We start from the raw sequence: 17,279 nt of genomic DNA on the forward strand, positions 1-17,279 counted from the left end.
TACCTAAATCAGATTGATTGTGATGCATATTCATTCAAACGTCAATATCTATTATAAAGCTGAAGTTTGTTTATTTGAATGCGCTAATCTCGGGAACTACAGGTCCGACTTGAAAAATTATTTCGATGTTGGATAGCCCATTTATTGAGGAAGACTACAGGCTTTATTAGATCATGACGTAAAGACAAACAGGAGTGGAGCTGAAACTCATGACACATTTGGTAAAGGAGAATTTGTTAAATTAAATTTTTCTTGGGCTAAAATTTCAAAAATATTTGCTTAATTTGAACAAAAAAGCACAGGCAGGTGCAAATACCTTTATTTGACGTACCTATTTATTCTTCTAAAAAGATATATGGTAAAATAATAATCGGTCTCAAAAACAAATAATTTATGTCACCCAAATCTCTGGACAACTGACAAAAACACCACTATAGTCGAGCCAATTTAATAGGCAACATTTGACGTCTATCAATTTTATCTTCGAAGAGAGGTAACCTGCTTAAAAACATCGATTAAAGTGTATTAATCGATACGGATTTGAAACATTTGTCAATCGAATTTATTAATTTATGATGATTTTTATTCACAAGTAATCAATGCATTCGATTCTAGATGTCAGATTTCGATTTTTAGAGTAACGTCTCTAGTATTTAAAAAGAAAAAAGGTTTATTGGCACAAAATTGTAGCGACGTCAGTTCTTCAATTCAGAAATTGATTATTATGTTTAGGATGGTTTATCAGTAAAATGAAATCTTAAAATTACTTGTATCTATTATTGTCTATCGGTCATTATTATTATAAATATGTAATCGTAATTGAAATAAGTTAAGCAAATGTGCAGTTCTAACAAAACGAAATATCATGTTATTCTATGTCGTCGTTACTAGGTTACGTTGTTGAATTTTGTTGAACTGTCAAATGTTGCCTATTAAAATGGCTCTACCTTAGGGATTTTATGGATAACCCCTGATTAAACTTTTAAAAAATTTGTCCATAGTCGAAACCTCCTCAACAGATTAATCAATCATGACAATAAAATAATCTTTAGAACAGTTGAATCAATTGTAATGAGACTTTCACTAGATGATTATGTAAATATTTTGTAGCATAAATGTGAACAACAAACAACAAAACAAAATGCTTGTTACTCATTTATTTATATAATTTCAGACAATAAATAGTTATGTACTATTCTTTATTAAAACATTAAGCCAACACAAGTGTTTAACACACAATTTTGAATACAAAATTTTAACATAGGAATAACAATGATTTACATGAAGGGGTAAAAATTCAAAGGAGCTTTTATAGGCATGTATTTAAATAATTTCAAACCTGTTTTTATTAATTATAAGTTTAAATATACAAGTTTACTGTGATGGAACAATAGACGTTAAAATATTATAAGAGTAGGTACCTATTTTGTATGTCTGCCGAATGTTTTTTTTATTAGATGTAAAATGTTCCAATATTTTAAGTTAAATGTTAAACGAAACGGTGGGATACTATTTAATAATAATACAAATTCAGGTTGTATGATCTGTTTGAGCATTTTCTTTTCGTTACCAACTTTTTTTGGGTGTATAAATTTCTGAAAGTTAAAATTATTTCGGTTTTTATTTTATTATTTTTTATATAATTTTAAAGTTAGTCGATATATAATTAATCTATAATATAAAATAAATCACGTTTTAAAATTTTCTCAAACATTAATTAATCTAGTCCGACATTTTTAAATAGTCGATGGCAAGCATCAAACCTTATTGCAACTTTTGCCGATAAAAACTCAGTCAATAGAATATAATATGTATTGTATAAAGAAAATAAGATTGTTATAATTTCCAAGATATCTTTTTAAACTAAATAAGAATATATTAAATAAAGCTCTAAATCACTAATTGTGTTAACAACAACACATATTCGAACATTATAAGCCCTTGTAAAGAAATACTAAAATTTTAAAATTCTAATTCAAAAATACACAATCAATTTTACAAATCATATCACATTTACAATAACATTGAATGTAACTCGACCAACATATAATACAAGACAATAATGTGTTGAGCTAGCTATGAGTGGATACTGGTTAGGAGGCGTCAACTGAAATGAATAAAAAATAAACACCTCAATTAATTTATGGACGCCCCTTAACATATTTTTATGTATCGTAAAAAGAAAATTATTGCATTCATACTATGGCAGTGAAAGATAAAAATATAATAGACATGAGATTATTTTTCAAACAATTAGATCATTTTTGAAATTGAATTACCAAATCCACTCATTTCTCATCACCAACCTAAGAATTTAACGCACAAAGACTATTATTAGTTACAATACGAAACATTCCTATTTTTATTTTATAGTTATTGCACATTTAACGTTTTTTTTACAATCCTGTTTAAAATATATTAATATAAAATTATGTAAAAAAAACTCAAAAATTCGCTACGAAAATTCCGCGATTTTTCACACGTACCGTTCACTTATAGCGTGTGCTAACCCTAGCAACTAGTCATTGCCATACTATTAACAACTAGACTCATTAAAAAGTCCGAGCGGCGACACTTTCATTGAATTTAAAACCTTATTACGTGGCAATGTACAGAGTATCGCTCATCAGAAAACTCTGCCTAAGTACACGGGTAGGCAGGGTTTTCCCTCGGACATTTTTTGAGCGTTGTCTAGTTGTTTATAGTACGTCAATGTCGTGTAGAAAGGTGTGATCAATGTGGTCAGGTGCGAGGGTCGGGTTCGGGTGCCGGCCTCGCGCGCAGTTTGCGCTACAACACCGTTTTTAAGCGAATCTTCTTGAGGTGGGAGGGCGAAGCGTTGGGGAAGGAGCGACGTTTCGCGCCCATAGACATCGTCTCAGTATGTGAAACGGATTGTGAGCCGAGTACTGTTCCACCGGCCACGTCTTCCCAGGTCCCACCCAGCATGTCTTCTGATGAGGAGGAGGCTAGTGCTCTGCAGCGGTTCGCGGACCGAGTGACAGCACCACGTAGTGATCTAGCGTAGGTACGTTTGCTCAGTTTAGCGGACACTATTGACGTTCTCGTGCTTTCTGCGTCGTCCGCTGACCGGCGCAACTTCGCTTTCCCCACTTGTGTTTTGCTCGCGTTTGGCTTGCGTATCGCGAGCACGTTCCGCCGCTTAGTAGAAAGTGATTTAGGTTTCGGTTCGTTTTCAGCCAGATACCGGGTCCGCGATGGTGTTTTCGCCGGCTCGTTCTTCTTGCCGAATTTCATGTTCATGTTGATGATCTCGTGGCCGGAGCGTTGTGCGAGTACGGGTGGGCTACGACGTCGCTCTGTGTCAGTTTTGGCAGCGACGTAGGCGTTTTCCTTTCTTTCTTCCGTCACTTTGGCTTTCGACCTTGCGTATAGCGGCACCCGCGTTGGCGACGATGTCTTTGGTCGAAGTCTGGACATGGTCAACTGAAAACCATTAATCCCCATCAATTGTATACAAAACCAAAACGTACCGACAGTTATTATCAAATTACGTTTTAGTAGTTATGATGCATGGTGTTATTAGAACGCATGGGACGACACAAATCAATTTAGTTTCCTTACCCATACTGTTTTAGTAAGAACCTGGAGATTTATAGTAGTTTTGGGGACGAATTAACACTGAAAATTAAAGAGGTGTGTTACAAAAATAATAAAAACAATTGGGTGTAGGGTCAAGGCTGTGGTTAAACAAGAAGAAGATAGTAAAGATAAAGTGGTATGAATATAGAGTAGTAAGGTATTCCTGTTTTAATTGTTTAAATATGTTATGTTCAGAAAATATGACAATGGTAAACTGTAATATAATACTCCTTTTAGATATTTATGTGTACAAATACATCATGTGCAAATGCGACTTCGGATTTGTTGTAAATTATGAATAGTGCAGTATTTCCTTTGTGTCCTATTTTGTGAGTATTTGTCTCATTTGAAAGTTCTTTATAAAATAAACTTCACAATATTAGTTTGGGCTTTGTGGCCTGGTTTGAATTAACTATTATCAACATAAAACCTTCGGAGGCATGTTCATCGCAACCAGATTATTATATCTTATGTAATAGAGAAATAATCGTACACACACACACATTAACACTATCATTCGCAATTATATTGCGATAAGTATCAATGTTTACCACAATTTCACACCAATCCGCACATCTGTTCTTGCAAAATAAAGCAAACATTCACATCCTCACTCCTACCAATATCTGCATTATTATCAACTGTGCTGGTACATTTTTCCACAAGATCAAAAAAAATTCACATCCGCAAAAAACCGTACTTGTGTTGTTGATGATCGACTACGATGGAGCTTACCTACGATAAAAATTCCGTTTTACTCCCAATTTTAATTTAATTTAATCTATTTACTATTTTGCTTAGAAATGTACCAGCACAACATTTGTAAGCAAATTTCATGTAATCTTCATCACATTCACAATACAAAAACAAACCTGCGGCCGCATAGTACAGCCAGTCACACCACGCCGTGAGGTTGCGGTGTTCGGAGCACGGGATGCGAGAGTTCGGCTGCCCATTTAAACTCAATGTCATCCAATCATCAATATTACTACATAGTATAAAACAAAGTCGCTTTCTCTGTCCCTATGTCCCTTTGTATGCTTAAATCTTTAAAACTACGCAACGGATTTTGATGCGGTTTTTTTAATAGATAGAGTGATTTAAGAAGAAAGTGTTAGTATATAATTTATTAGGTTTTAGACCAAGCGGGCGAAGCCGCAGGCGGTAAGCTAGTATTCACTATAACATAAATCTACATCCACATCCAAACATCCGCACTTGTACATACGCTATAATCCAACTTGCTACCATATTTTCCCTTCACTTTCTTTCAATCTATTTATCATTTTTTCCACATACTTATTACCACATTTCACCCAAATTTAATCGACATTACATCCACTCACATCCACCCACATACAAACATACACAAGTACATACCTGTGGCCGCATAGTACGTGTGTGCGCCCGCAGCCAATCACGAAGCGCCGCGAGGTTGCGGTGCTCTGAGCACGGGATACGAGAGTTCGGATGTTGCCCAGTTAGATCCAATATAGATGCTCCTAGCGAACGACCCACCTGCAATTCACTTGTGTCTTAATATATTGTGGGAAAATAATGTTTTTGTTAGTTCTAGGTTGAGGATAGATGCGGATAAGACGTGTTTAAATCTAGTCTGTTATTTGGTGATGAATAACTCAGGCCCCGGAACCACAGACACAATAGAAAATCTATTGTGTCGTGGTCCGATCGGGCCGCTTGGGGCTCAATGGGGAATGTTTTGAATATTATGTGGGAATATAATGTTTTTGTCCTGGAAAGATCTTGTCAATTTTCTTCTAATTTGAGGATAGATGCGGATAAGATGTGTTTAAATCTAGTCTGTTATTTGGTGATGAATTAATACTATCTTTTATATTTTGCTTCTAGAAGACTCACCTCCAAAATATTTCTTATAGCTATACAAATAAAAAATTAAAATTTTAAACAACGTATTTACAAAAAAAAGTTCTTAATTATCCTATAATGGTAGGAACTGAAATTTTCATTATAATATTGTCGTGCTTCTAAAGCAGCGTGCATTCGATATACCTGGAGTCTTTTGAAGAGATATCACAAGAAGATAAGCATAAATACAAGCTTTCAGTCAACTACTTGTACATTATAATAAAAATTGAATTAGTAAAACTCATGGACAAACCTTCATTGGGTCTATCTCTTCGAAAGCATCCCAATTCTTAGCACGAAGTCTTATCTGAAAGGATTGCCACTTCTAAATTTGGTTGAAAGTAGCAATTCTGAGTGAAATTGCTTTTCAAAATATTTCTTTTTCTATAAAATAAATGATTACTTTTTACTAAATTACCTTTTCGTTTATAAACAACTCATTGATATGAATGAATTTATATGGCAAGTCTAAGTTAGTAAAATGTAGCAAAACAATATAATGGACGTGTACTACTAGACATACAGTCTATTATAATAATTATAACCGCTGATGTATATTCTAGTAACTTATTACTATACTTATTTAATAAAAAAATACAATATACTTATAGCAACGTGTGTACAATATGTAAAAAAATACAATATATGCAGATTTAAAAAAAACTGAAACTACCTGAAAAGTGAAACTGCGTACAGATCGCGATAATCTTTAAAATGAAGTTTGAGTTATGTTTCGCTATTCCAACTCGTCTTCAACTAGTACAGTTCGGTTCAAGCTTTTATTGGCTCGGAACATCGTAAGATCCGATACGCAGACAACCATTATACATAATATATCAGTGGGACGTTGAGAGACGGGTACCTGCGCGCACGTGAACTCGCAGCTAACTTCCGAACCGCCATTAAATTTGAATCGAACTGTACGATCTGTACGCACTACGTGTATGGGACAGGCCTGTACCTGGAAGGGGTTTACCTCTTCGAATATATGCGGCGTGTACTTGGGCGGGAGGGGGGAGTGCGGGCTCGCGGGGGGCGGGGCGTCGCGCACTGCGGGGGGCAGCACGTTCACCAGGCGACCAGTGTTGTAGTTGCACTCGAGCGTGTACGACCGGACCAGACCGGTGGCCTTGAGGACCGCCACACGACCGGAGCCTTCGCGCGACATGCCGTCACGTCTGTCTCTGTTGGATTGGTTGGTGTCATAGTATATATATGGTTTTGGACAGGTAAAAATATTTACCATCTAAAAGTGTTAAAAATACTGTTTTTACTATATATCAGCAAGTGGAAAACTTGCCTCTAGCCTTTTAATGTAAAGTTTGATGAAATCTATACAGATACGAACGCTTTATTCGCGATCGCGATTTTATGAGTTACGTTATAACTTTTAAAACTTAAGATCAACCCATAATAAATTTCAATATAAACTTTCTTTCTTCTATTCAGATCGAAAACATGATCATAAAAATCTTCTACCAACAAATCTAATACCTACTTTCTTGAATTACATCTAGCCTTAATAAACTCACTTGAGATACATATTCCGCTCAGTAAAGTTGCACGATGAGAAATGAAAGTGCAAATTGTTGAGCGACATAATGCGCGGTAGCAACATGCACTCGACCGAGTTGTCGACGTCCTCGAAGTGATTGCCGTACATGAAAATACCTGGAATATCGAGAGAGTTGTTAAACTGTTTCTTGGGGCTCAAACGAAAAAAAATTGTGAATAAAACCTTCCAACAGCATTTTATTTTGCAACTAGAAAAAGTACTCCTGTAGGTCAATTCCAATTTTTACCAGATTCATTTCACTGTTTATGACAAAGTAAACGAAAATTTTAGCATTCTAATAAAAAATATAAATAAATAAACAATTAAGTTAAGGTAAAAATTATAAGATTTGTTTTACATATCTCCAATATCATATAAAAATTAAAAACATACCTTTCTTGGAAGCATGTCCATGTAAATCAATGTATAAAAACAGTCCACTGTCTGGTTCTTTGTAGGCGCTTTTTGTGACAATAGTAGTGTTAGCGGGCGGGGGCTTCTTCTTACTTATCGCTTTTGTAGGCGACTTTGGTTTTTCTTCCTTGACTATTGGTGTGGGTTGCTGTAATGAAAAAAAATGTATTAAAATAGACACATGTATGGAATACGATATGTAATCATTTAACATCAATTTATTTTTCAATATTCATTTTGGTTTGATTCCAAGTTAAGAAAAAATGAATTTTAAAGAATAAGACAAGATTCAATTTTTGAGAAACCTCTGCAAATCGTAAATATTGTTGAAAACATTTTATGGTTGGATGGCGACTTAATATTTCAATAATTACACTGGTCTGCAAAAAAATTTTTTTTCGCGCTCCTTCTCATTTTTGCACAAGATTATTATAGGAGTGATACTTCTGAACAGAAATTAAGTTTTAAAAAATTTGTATCACGTCTAGATTTTTTGTAGTTTAATTAGAAAGAAACCCATTTTTTGTTCTTAGAATACATCGTTATTTTAAAAATTAGGTTTGAATATTACAAATAATGTCAAGAAAACTATTAAAAACTATAAGAAAATATAATTACACATTATATACATTGTTTCAATTAGTAGTTTTCTTTTCTTTTAATATTTTATAAGGAGTTTCGCGACGAATCGATCAAGTAAAATCATCAATCTTTGCTGCCAACTTATTATCTATATTTTACTATATTTTCAGTTAGCTTTTCCGTATCTCCTCTCAAACTTCTGGTGAAATGTTTCATAGTGGTCACCGGATACTCTTTTTACAGCTTTAGTCTGCTTAATTTCATAATTTAATTCTTATCTAGGCTCCCGCATTTGCATTCCCTAGAGACCACACTAAAGACTCGCGCTTTCGATGTTGCGTCGTTTAAAAATTCATAACACGTGATTCAATTTTGCTTTATGGTTGAAATTATTTACAAATTTTCATCAATATATCAGTACAATATAAAAATTTTACCAAATTATTAGGATAAAATCATCAACCGTCACCTTAAAACTTTACTTTGAACTGAGCGCAGCGGAGTCATGATGAGAACTACGGAAGCCCATAAATTCCCTTCAAATTAGTGTAAAAATAATGTCTTCAGTAGATATCGTTCTAGTTTTATAAATTCAAGTCATTTTTGTGATGAAAAATATCATAAAGACCGAATAAAATAGCATTATTGCAAGAGAGACTACTAAACAATACAGAATTTTGAGGTATTTAAAAACGACAATAAAAAAAAATTTAGACGTGATACAAAAAAACTGAAAGCAGATCTAGATTCAGCATGTTAAGATCTCCATGTTTATCATATTTTTATTCAAAGGAGGATTTCTTTGCAGACCAGTGTTATCAGCATCTTAATCTATACTAATATTATACAGCTGAAGAGTTTGTTTGTTTGTTTCAAAGCGCTTCTCAGGAACTACTAGTCCGATTTGAAAAATTCTTTCGGTGTTAGATAGCCCTATCTTCGAGAAAGGCTTATATATCATCACGCTAAGACCAACAGGAGCGGAGCCACACGGGTGAAACCGCGAAGCGCAGCTAGTCTAAGGTAAGCTAAAAATCAATCACACTAACACAACCCAACATTACCTTCAACACTTAAAAAAAAAAACATGCACTCACAATAATAACGTCGGTAGTAGACAGCACGCTACGCGGGGCAGTAGCGCACACATCGCCCCCGTCACCCACACACACGCTCACACCCACACTCGTGGACGATATCGTCTCTGATACTTTCTGTGCACACAGATAGTATTTATTTTATTTTTAGCATTGTAAGCAAGAAACGCCAAAACTGGCGTTTCTTTTTAGTATTGACCATTTATATAAAGATATTTAAGTGCATATTGTATTATAATGAAATTAAAATTGGAATCATATTTAAAGAATTGAATAAGGACGGATGATCGAATCGGCATCCTGATTTTTTTTTTAATTTTATTGATTATAATATCTAAAATTAAAAGTGATTCAAGATTCAGGAACAAAAATTCGGTAAAAGAGTCTTTATAATTAAGAATCAAATATAATCAATTAATTTTTAAACGCTATGTATAAAATAAAATATCTTATTTGGTTTGAAATTCAATAAAACTAACAAATAAGACTCACCACTTCTTCGTTGAACTCAGATATCACGTATCTTTTGAAACAGTTTGTACAAAAGTAAACATTGTCTCCCTCCTTCACATACTCCGTGTCCTGCAACTAAATGATACACAAATTCATATTTTTTCAAGTTTATACAACTACTTTTTCTACAAATCTTTCATCAATCTATACTAATATTATAAAGCCGAAGAGTTTGTTTGTTTGAACGCGCTCAAGAACTACTGGTCCGATTTGAAAAATTATTTCGGTGTTTTATAGTACATTTATCGAAGAAGGCTTAAAGGCTCACGCTATATCATCACGCTAACATAAACAAGAGCGGAGCCACGCGGGTGAAACCGCGGAGCGCAGCTAGTTTTTTATAATAATCTAGTCAATATCTAAGTGCAACTCTACTTTTGCGGTTTATTTTAAAAGTACCTTCCGTTGCTGTTCATCAATTTGGATTCTTTGATGTTCGCGATACTCGTCTATGGAGTGATATGTAGGAGTTTCGGGAATCATCTGTGTTGTATTTAATTATTTCGATTTGCGTATTATGTAGAATTTTGATAAAAATAATACTAAGTAAGTACTACATTTATTTTTAATAGATTTTTATTCAATGTTTATGACATAAACGACGATTCGACCTATTTAGAAGTCATTTAGGGATGGGTCATGGGGGGCTTCTGATGATACATGAACTGCATACAAATATACATCAACTTGTAAGGGTGTACAAATACAATAAACTCAAAAAAACCTGATAAATATTTTATGATATATTAATACCACGAACATAAAATGTTTTCCTAGAAATCAACTGTCACCAGCTAAGAGAAATTGGCGTTTCCAGAAAAAATATTCAAGCTTATAGAAATTAATAATGTGAAGAATTATGCAATTCACATATTATTCTGAAGAACTACTTACCATAGCAGCACTATACCCCGGCACCATACTGGCTATCCCGGGCATAGTATCTTCCATACGACTGACCGCACGTCTACAATCCTCACACCAGCCCACTTTAACATTCGCCATGCGGTCTTTACTGCCCATTGCACTGTCCCTATAAGATAAGGAATGTGTAAATGTTTATTGACATTATAAGGAGAAGGACACGAAGGCTAGGTGCATATGTTATGATATAATATGAAATATAAATACCATATAAAGGGAAAGTGTAATATTTTCGAATATCCTGATGCGATTTGTGTCTATAGAAATATTTTAATATACCCAAACTGGAGTAAATTTATATTTCGTTGTTTAAAATACTATTGGCATCATCATATCATATTCTCATTGCTTCAGGTCTTCAAGTTTATACGTTTACAAAAATAACTAATTCGTTCCGGTGTGAGTGTGTTTTCGTTCGGATCGTCACTTCTTCCGAAAATAATCGGCATTATAAAGCGGGTTCGAGCAGTGGTGATGTTACAACATGCGCAGATAAATTGAAAAATCAATTTAATTCCTGCGCGCTCGCCTGGTCTCGAACCACGGACTTATCGATTCGAAGTCCGAGGTCTCACCACTGAGCCACCACTGCTCTAACGGTGAAGGAAAACATCGTGAGGAAACCGACATGTCGAAGAATTAAAAAGTTCGACGACATGTGTCATCCGCCAACACGCACTTGGCCAGCGCGGTGGATTATGGCCTGTACCCTCATAGGAGGCCCGTGTCCCAGCAGTGGGAACGTATATGGGCTGATGATGATGATGATGATAAAGCGGGTAGATGAAATACAAGTCAGGATCGAAAACCACATCTGCGTTATTCAAATTGCAAATGCTAGAGAAAAAATATTGCAGAACATGAAACTAACCCAGCAACCGAACTACTGGACTCCATGAGCAGGCTGATGCTATTCTTCAGGGTATCGCGTAGTGGTTTGAGCGGATTTCCTCCATGCACGTTTAATTCTTCACTAGTACTCAAATGTACGGTAGACCCTAAACACGACCTTAGTACTTTGTCGTTGAGTAATGATTTATCTTCCAAATTAGAGTTGGACACATCGGGCGACATAGTTTCGGTAGTTTGGGACGGCATCTCTTGCAACTTCATGTCGTATACCTTGAATGGGAGAAGAACATCTTTAAAGCTTGTGTGTATTAAAATAATATGTAAGTATTCATAATTTCATAAATGAGAAGGACAGTAATTTAGTATAAATTACGTAAATTGGACAAACAAGACTAATTTTTGAAAAGATGTCGTTAGGAATTTTTATTTTTTATTTTAGTTTTACAAATATAGGTACTATATCAATAAGTTCAGTAATCATTTATACAAATAATGCCTTTTTGCATGTCAATGCATTATTAAATGCACCTCGTTACTTTGCAGTTCTTAATTATAAGGCGAGGAAGGTCATGCTACTTCATTATAAGGGTAGTTGTGAAGCGTAAACAGAACATTAATTAAAGCTCACGTGCACGCTCACATTGCATTAATCTAATCGTATCCCATACGGTAACACTATCGGACAAACAAGTGTTATTATTCCCTTGTCGTTCATTAATTTAGCGCTATCTAACTAATGGATGTTTTAATTAAATATATACTGGGAACTTTATCGCCAATGTTGAAAAAAACATGCATTTTTAATTAGCTTAAAAGCCAATTTAAAATCTAATTATAGCAGGCATCAACAAACCACTAAGTGTTCAGGTATTTTAAAAATAAAGCTAACAAAATTCGCAAATTGGCTACATGCCATGGCGGGCGTTGCAAGTTCAATGTTCCGACTTGGTTACACAAATGTGGTATAATTAGCCAATGTTTTTGTAACCCACATTATTTCAGTTGAACAAAGATACATTTTTCACAAATTGAAATCACTATATAGTATAAAACAAAGTCGCTTTCTCTGTCCCTATGTCCCTTTGTATGCTTAAATCTTTAAAACTACGCAACGGATTTTGATGCGGTTTTTTTAATAGATAGAGTGATTCAAGAGGAAGCTTTTAGTATATTATTTATTAGGTTTTAGACAAAGCGGGCGAAGCCGCGGGCGTTAAGCTAGTAATTTATAAAACAATATTTTTATACCTGATCAGCCAAATTTGAAGCTTCACCACTAATGGACTGAAAGTCTTTAGAAGCTTCATTTGAGACTGGCTTGATAGTGGTAGACGACTTATTCTTCATCGCAGATTTGGCTGACTTCTCACGTTTGTAATCAGTTCCTTTGAAAGAATTCTTTTTCTTTTTGGTGTCTATAAACTGTTGCAAAAGAGATAAAAACATCAGAACTCAAAAACCTTTTGGGTAAAAAAAGATTACAAATTACATACTACAACCCAGATAAACCTATTAAGTGTGTGTAATACATAATAAAGCTCTGAAAATAAAACAGATATTATAAAGAAAATATGATAGAACAAAAATAATTTACCTCAGCACTTTCACTGATGTTTCCTATACTCCTTGAAGTAAAGCTCTTGCTTTCCTCAAATATATCTTCTTCTTTTTCATATCCAAAGTGATAGTATCTGAAATACGGCATTTTTTGAAATCGTGAAATAAATTTTAAATAAAATGCTGTTATATATCTATTAACAAATTTCCAATTATATGTACCATTTAAGGAAAATTCTGTTTATTAAATTAATGAAAAAGGCTCACCATTTTTTGGCAAGACAAGTTTGTTTTAAGAAGAATGTATCTAAAACATGAAATAAGACTAATTTTATAATCCACCTTACCTTATTAAAGCTCTCGATGCATAAACGGTAGGATGGTACGTTAAAGAAGGGTTCAAATACACCCTGTTAAGATTCACCCCTCTAGTATCAGTTCTATAATGCCCCCTGGCAACCCCATCTGGATTTAGAAACGGTATCATTTTGAACACATATATCTTCCTCAGTTGAATCGCAATGGGATCATTCCTTGTTAATATCAGGTTTAAGAAGCCATTGAATACAAAACTTGATGGTGTCTCTCCAGGGTGCACTCGGGCAGATATAAATATGACCTGTTAGGATATAATTTCATTTTAGTTTTCACAAATGAAATAAGAAGTTGTTTTATATGTTTCGAATAGCTATTGAATTTTTTTCCCATTTATCAATTGTATGAAATGTATTTTGTGAAATAATTGAAAGTAAAAACGCTTGTGACTATTTATAATTTACACACTTGTAAGTAAGATTTATTTAAATCATTTTCATACATTACAAGTTTAAAAACGTCAGTATTACCTTTTTGTTCTGAAACTTAAATGGTCTTTCTTGATTGTCAGGAAACAGATTTTTAAGTCGATCCTCTCTTTCTGTTGTAATACCGTGATGTGATGTTATAGTTAGCAAATCCACTCTTCTCCCTATAAGTTTTTATAATTATTAACACTATTGCCAACAAAAAAAAAAGGGAAAAAATATTAAAAAAAAATATTTTTTGTACCTTCAAGTGAATAAATAAGACATTCCCTGTAATAGTATATGTCATCAGGTGATTGTGGCGAGGGCAGTGGCAGCATTTTGAGATCAATAGAATTTAAAGCTATTTGCAACTCAGCAAATGAGAATGGATATGTGAAAGCAAAAAATGTTGTTGCTTTGGGGTTTTCACTTGTTCTGTACTTGAAACTGAGAGTGAAGGTATTATCATCCGTCTGAAATAATTAGGTTATATAAAACACTAAAGATAAATTATGGCAGGGTTTATTGGATAACTCAGCTTCATATGACTTTTCTTCCAATGTCATTCTTATAAGATTATTTTAAAGTGATCAATCGCTACATACAATTGGCATAATTTTATTATTATTTCCTTTGTAATATAATTCTTACATAATATATCTATGTTTATAGAGTTGTTTATGAAAAGAAATTTCATTGTTCATCTTACCGAATGAACAGGACGGTCTCTTATCCTTTCCCATTGTGGCTTCCCTGGTAGTGTCCTAGTCACAGGTGCCATTCCTTGATTATACATCTTGCCTTGTTTGTTCAAGTTAATGACATTCAACCTCACCTATAAATTTTTATTGTTTTGAGTGAAGTAAAAACTAAAAATATACAACGGTGAACAACTTTGATGTATTTTTACTCTTATTTTTTTGGTATATTTGTTTCTGAGTGGAAATGTTGAGTTTGGAATTATTTATTAGTGGGAATCAAATAGGAATAATAATTGGCTAAATAAATAATAATATTCTCATTTCTTCGGCATACTTTAGTTCCTAATAATAATTTTCCATTATTATCCTTGATCATATAAATTTTAATATCATAAATCTCACCTGTACATTTGGTTCAGCTGCCTGTATACCAAAATAAAACCATGTGCGGTTTCCATTCTCAAACTCAGTGCCAGCACAATCAGGCCTCGTCCACAGATTAAATTCATAATCAGGTGTTTCTGAACTATTTGTTTTCTGATTGACTGTTGGAGCTAATAAATTTTTATAATTAATTAAATTAAATTGCATAAAGAATAGATAATGAATGCATCCATGATAAAACTCCCTCTCATTCATCTATATAATAATAAAAGATTGTGTCTACATTGCCGAAAATGTTAACCCCTTATTGCATGAATTATTAAGGAGATGAAATAAAAATTATTTTTTTGCAAAAAAGTGTTTATTAGACCTTACATTATGAGATCAAATTGAGAAAAAAAATTATTTACTTATATTATAGAAAATATATAACGGCGCCATATATGGACTCGTATGCAGTGTTTGTTGTATTTTTTCTGTCATATATGGCTTCGTATGCAATTAGAAAAAAGTAACTAATTAATAAAATAAAAACATATTCCGGATTAATTTCACACACACGGTTGCTAAGCCCCAAACTAAACTTAAGCTTGTATCCTGAATGCTTAGTCAACTGATATGCTACATATACTTTACATAAATCCTATCCTACTTATATTATAAATTCGAAAGTTTGTGAGGGTGGATGTATGTGTATGTGTTTGTTTGTTACTGTTTCACGCAAATACTACTGAACCGACTTCTATGAAATTTAGCACACATAATATAGAGGGTAACTTGGACTAACACATAGGATAGGTTTTATCCCGAAAATCCCACGGGAACGGGAACTATGCGGGGTTTTCTTTGAAAACGCGGGCGAGGCCGCGGGCGAAATGTTAGTACTTTATATGGATACCTAAATAACACCCAGAATCACAGCCAACTTATACTTCGTGAAATTGCTTAAAACAATTACGTTTGTCATTATAACATAAAAACACGTTATATTTTTCACATAACGTGAAGGAACGAAATTGGAACAATATAGGCATAGCTGACGGGCGTTCTTCTTCCAAATTCGGTAATGACTAATCCCATCAGACCGTACAGAATCAAAGTGAAAATCTAGATGTCCTGCAGGAGTTTTTCGTAGCTTTTTTGCGGTAATTGGCGAGTCAGAAATACTGAGGAGACTCCAGAGATGCCGATGTTTCTAAGTTTTTGAGAGACGACCACGTCTTTTGGTAATAAGAGCTTTCCCTGACTTTCGCATTTGCTCTGAAACGGCTAATTAAAAATCATACAGTGGCATATAGCATGAGTCTGTATTTATTGATGATGATATAATATTTACATGCTTAGCATAGTGAGATAAAAGTGTCTAGGATTGATACTGGAACAATCAGTGAAAGTATCCTTGAATGCTGTGCTTGAATGCATACCCAGCCACATATGACATAATATATTTTGGACGGAATGCATACGAAGCCAAATATGACAGATTTGGAAAAGTACAAAAAAACATGATTAAAGCAAAAAAACAACCTAACCAAATGTTTTACCTTATTTTAGAAAGACTAAAGAATGAAGAAATATTTTTTTTCATGGCTTTACTCACCTTTTTGATATTGAAATCTTAATTTGAAAATCACGGTTTTTTCCGCGCACCCAAACCGTCGCACGCGCTAGACTAAATCTATAATATATCTGATGGATAATATTTACACTGTATAAATTAATTACATTCCAATTCTCGATGAAATGCTGTTTAAGATGTAAGGTAGTTTTTTTAGATATTGTTTATAGTTAGCCTATAAAAAATTCATAAACTTCGTCGTCCATATATGGCTCTGTATGCGGTAAGGGGTTAATTTTCTAGTTAATATTCATTATCAGGTACCTATACAAGAGGTACTTTAAAAAAAATTATATCTTAAAAAAATAAAAATATATACTTACCAATTAGCTCCGTTGGGACTCGCTCTACATGTCCCAGATTTCCAGAGTCAAAATTATGAATAAAATAAAATCCACCGCATTCTATTATATTATTTCGATCCATTTCTAATTACATTGGCCTACATTATACAAAAATCGCTAATAAGACAATTTTACAGGGTTCTTCCATATGTTTAACACAACAATTTTCGCGACGATATATTCTTTTCAAAACACATATTTATCAATTTCGAATTGACACCATAAAATAGTAAAATTGTAGTAAAACTTCACTGTTTTTCTAAACAAAATTATGTAATTTTGTTGACATCGATTGACGGATAACAGCTGATTTGTTTTATTGGTAGTTTTTTATATTTAGAACGATGTAAATATCGTTAAATTAAGAAATTTCTATATATCTTGCTAAATATTACTTTAAAATTTGATTATATTGTTTTTAAAATAAAAAAATATAAGGTGCATTCACTTTTCAGATGAAAAA

General features: G+C 33.6%; 1 protein-coding gene across 5 annotated transcripts; it reads right to left on the reverse strand.

Annotated features, from left to right (window-relative positions):
• Window positions 1-1,142: 1,142 nt before the first annotated feature.
• LOC123692982 (cytosolic carboxypeptidase-like protein 5) lies at window positions 1,143-17,045 on the reverse strand. 5 transcript variants are annotated; one of them, XR_006751633.1, is made up of 20 exons: window positions 16,796-17,045; window positions 14,873-15,024; window positions 14,479-14,604; window positions 14,032-14,242; window positions 13,830-13,951; window positions 13,332-13,603; window positions 13,022-13,118; window positions 12,676-12,849; window positions 11,447-11,697; window positions 10,546-10,684; window positions 10,051-10,134; window positions 9,631-9,726; window positions 9,139-9,255; window positions 7,439-7,607; window positions 7,023-7,161; window positions 6,467-6,674; window positions 5,744-5,797; window positions 4,984-5,121; window positions 3,586-3,642; window positions 3,324-3,447 (listed from the first exon to the last, which is right to left on the reverse strand). XR_006751633.1 is itself a non-coding variant. In XM_045637845.1 (19 exons), the coding sequence occupies exons 1-19, from the start codon at window positions 16,896-16,898 to the stop codon at window positions 2,791-2,793; spliced, it is 3,309 nt and encodes a 1,102-aa protein (XP_045493801.1). In that variant the 5' UTR covers window positions 16,899-17,045; the 3' UTR covers window positions 1,143-2,790. The 5 variants fall into 5 exon arrangements, 4 of the variants coding, with proteins under 4 accessions (XP_045493801.1, XP_045493802.1, XP_045493804.1 ...); XM_045637845.1 differs by lacking the exon at window positions 3,586-3,642 and having other exon boundaries at window positions 1,143-3,447; XM_045637846.1 differs by lacking the exon at window positions 3,586-3,642 and having other exon boundaries at window positions 1,143-3,447; window positions 14,479-14,599; window positions 14,868-15,024.
• Between the last annotated feature and the right edge of the window lie 234 nt (window positions 17,046-17,279).

Source organism: Colias croceus, chromosome 7 (genome assembly GCF_905220415.1).
Source record: "Colias croceus chromosome 7, ilColCroc2.1".
In the NCBI taxonomy this organism is placed as follows: domain Eukaryota; kingdom Metazoa; phylum Arthropoda; class Insecta; order Lepidoptera; family Pieridae; genus Colias; species Colias croceus.

Bases quoted from the DNA above. Each gene is read 5' to 3' on its own strand.
- LOC123692982 (XM_045637845.1), bottom strand. From the start codon at position 16,898: ATGGATCGAAATAATATAATAGAATGCGGTGGATTTTATTTTATTCAT. The intron at 12,850-13,021 runs GTAAATTATTTT...CTTTTGCAACAG, and splicing joins ACATCAGTGAAAGTGCTGAG to TTTATAGACACCAAAAAGAA. The intron at 10,685-11,446 runs GTTAGTTTCATG...CTTATCTTATAG, and splicing joins TCCAGTAGTTCGGTTGCTGG to GGACAGTGCAATGGGCAGTA.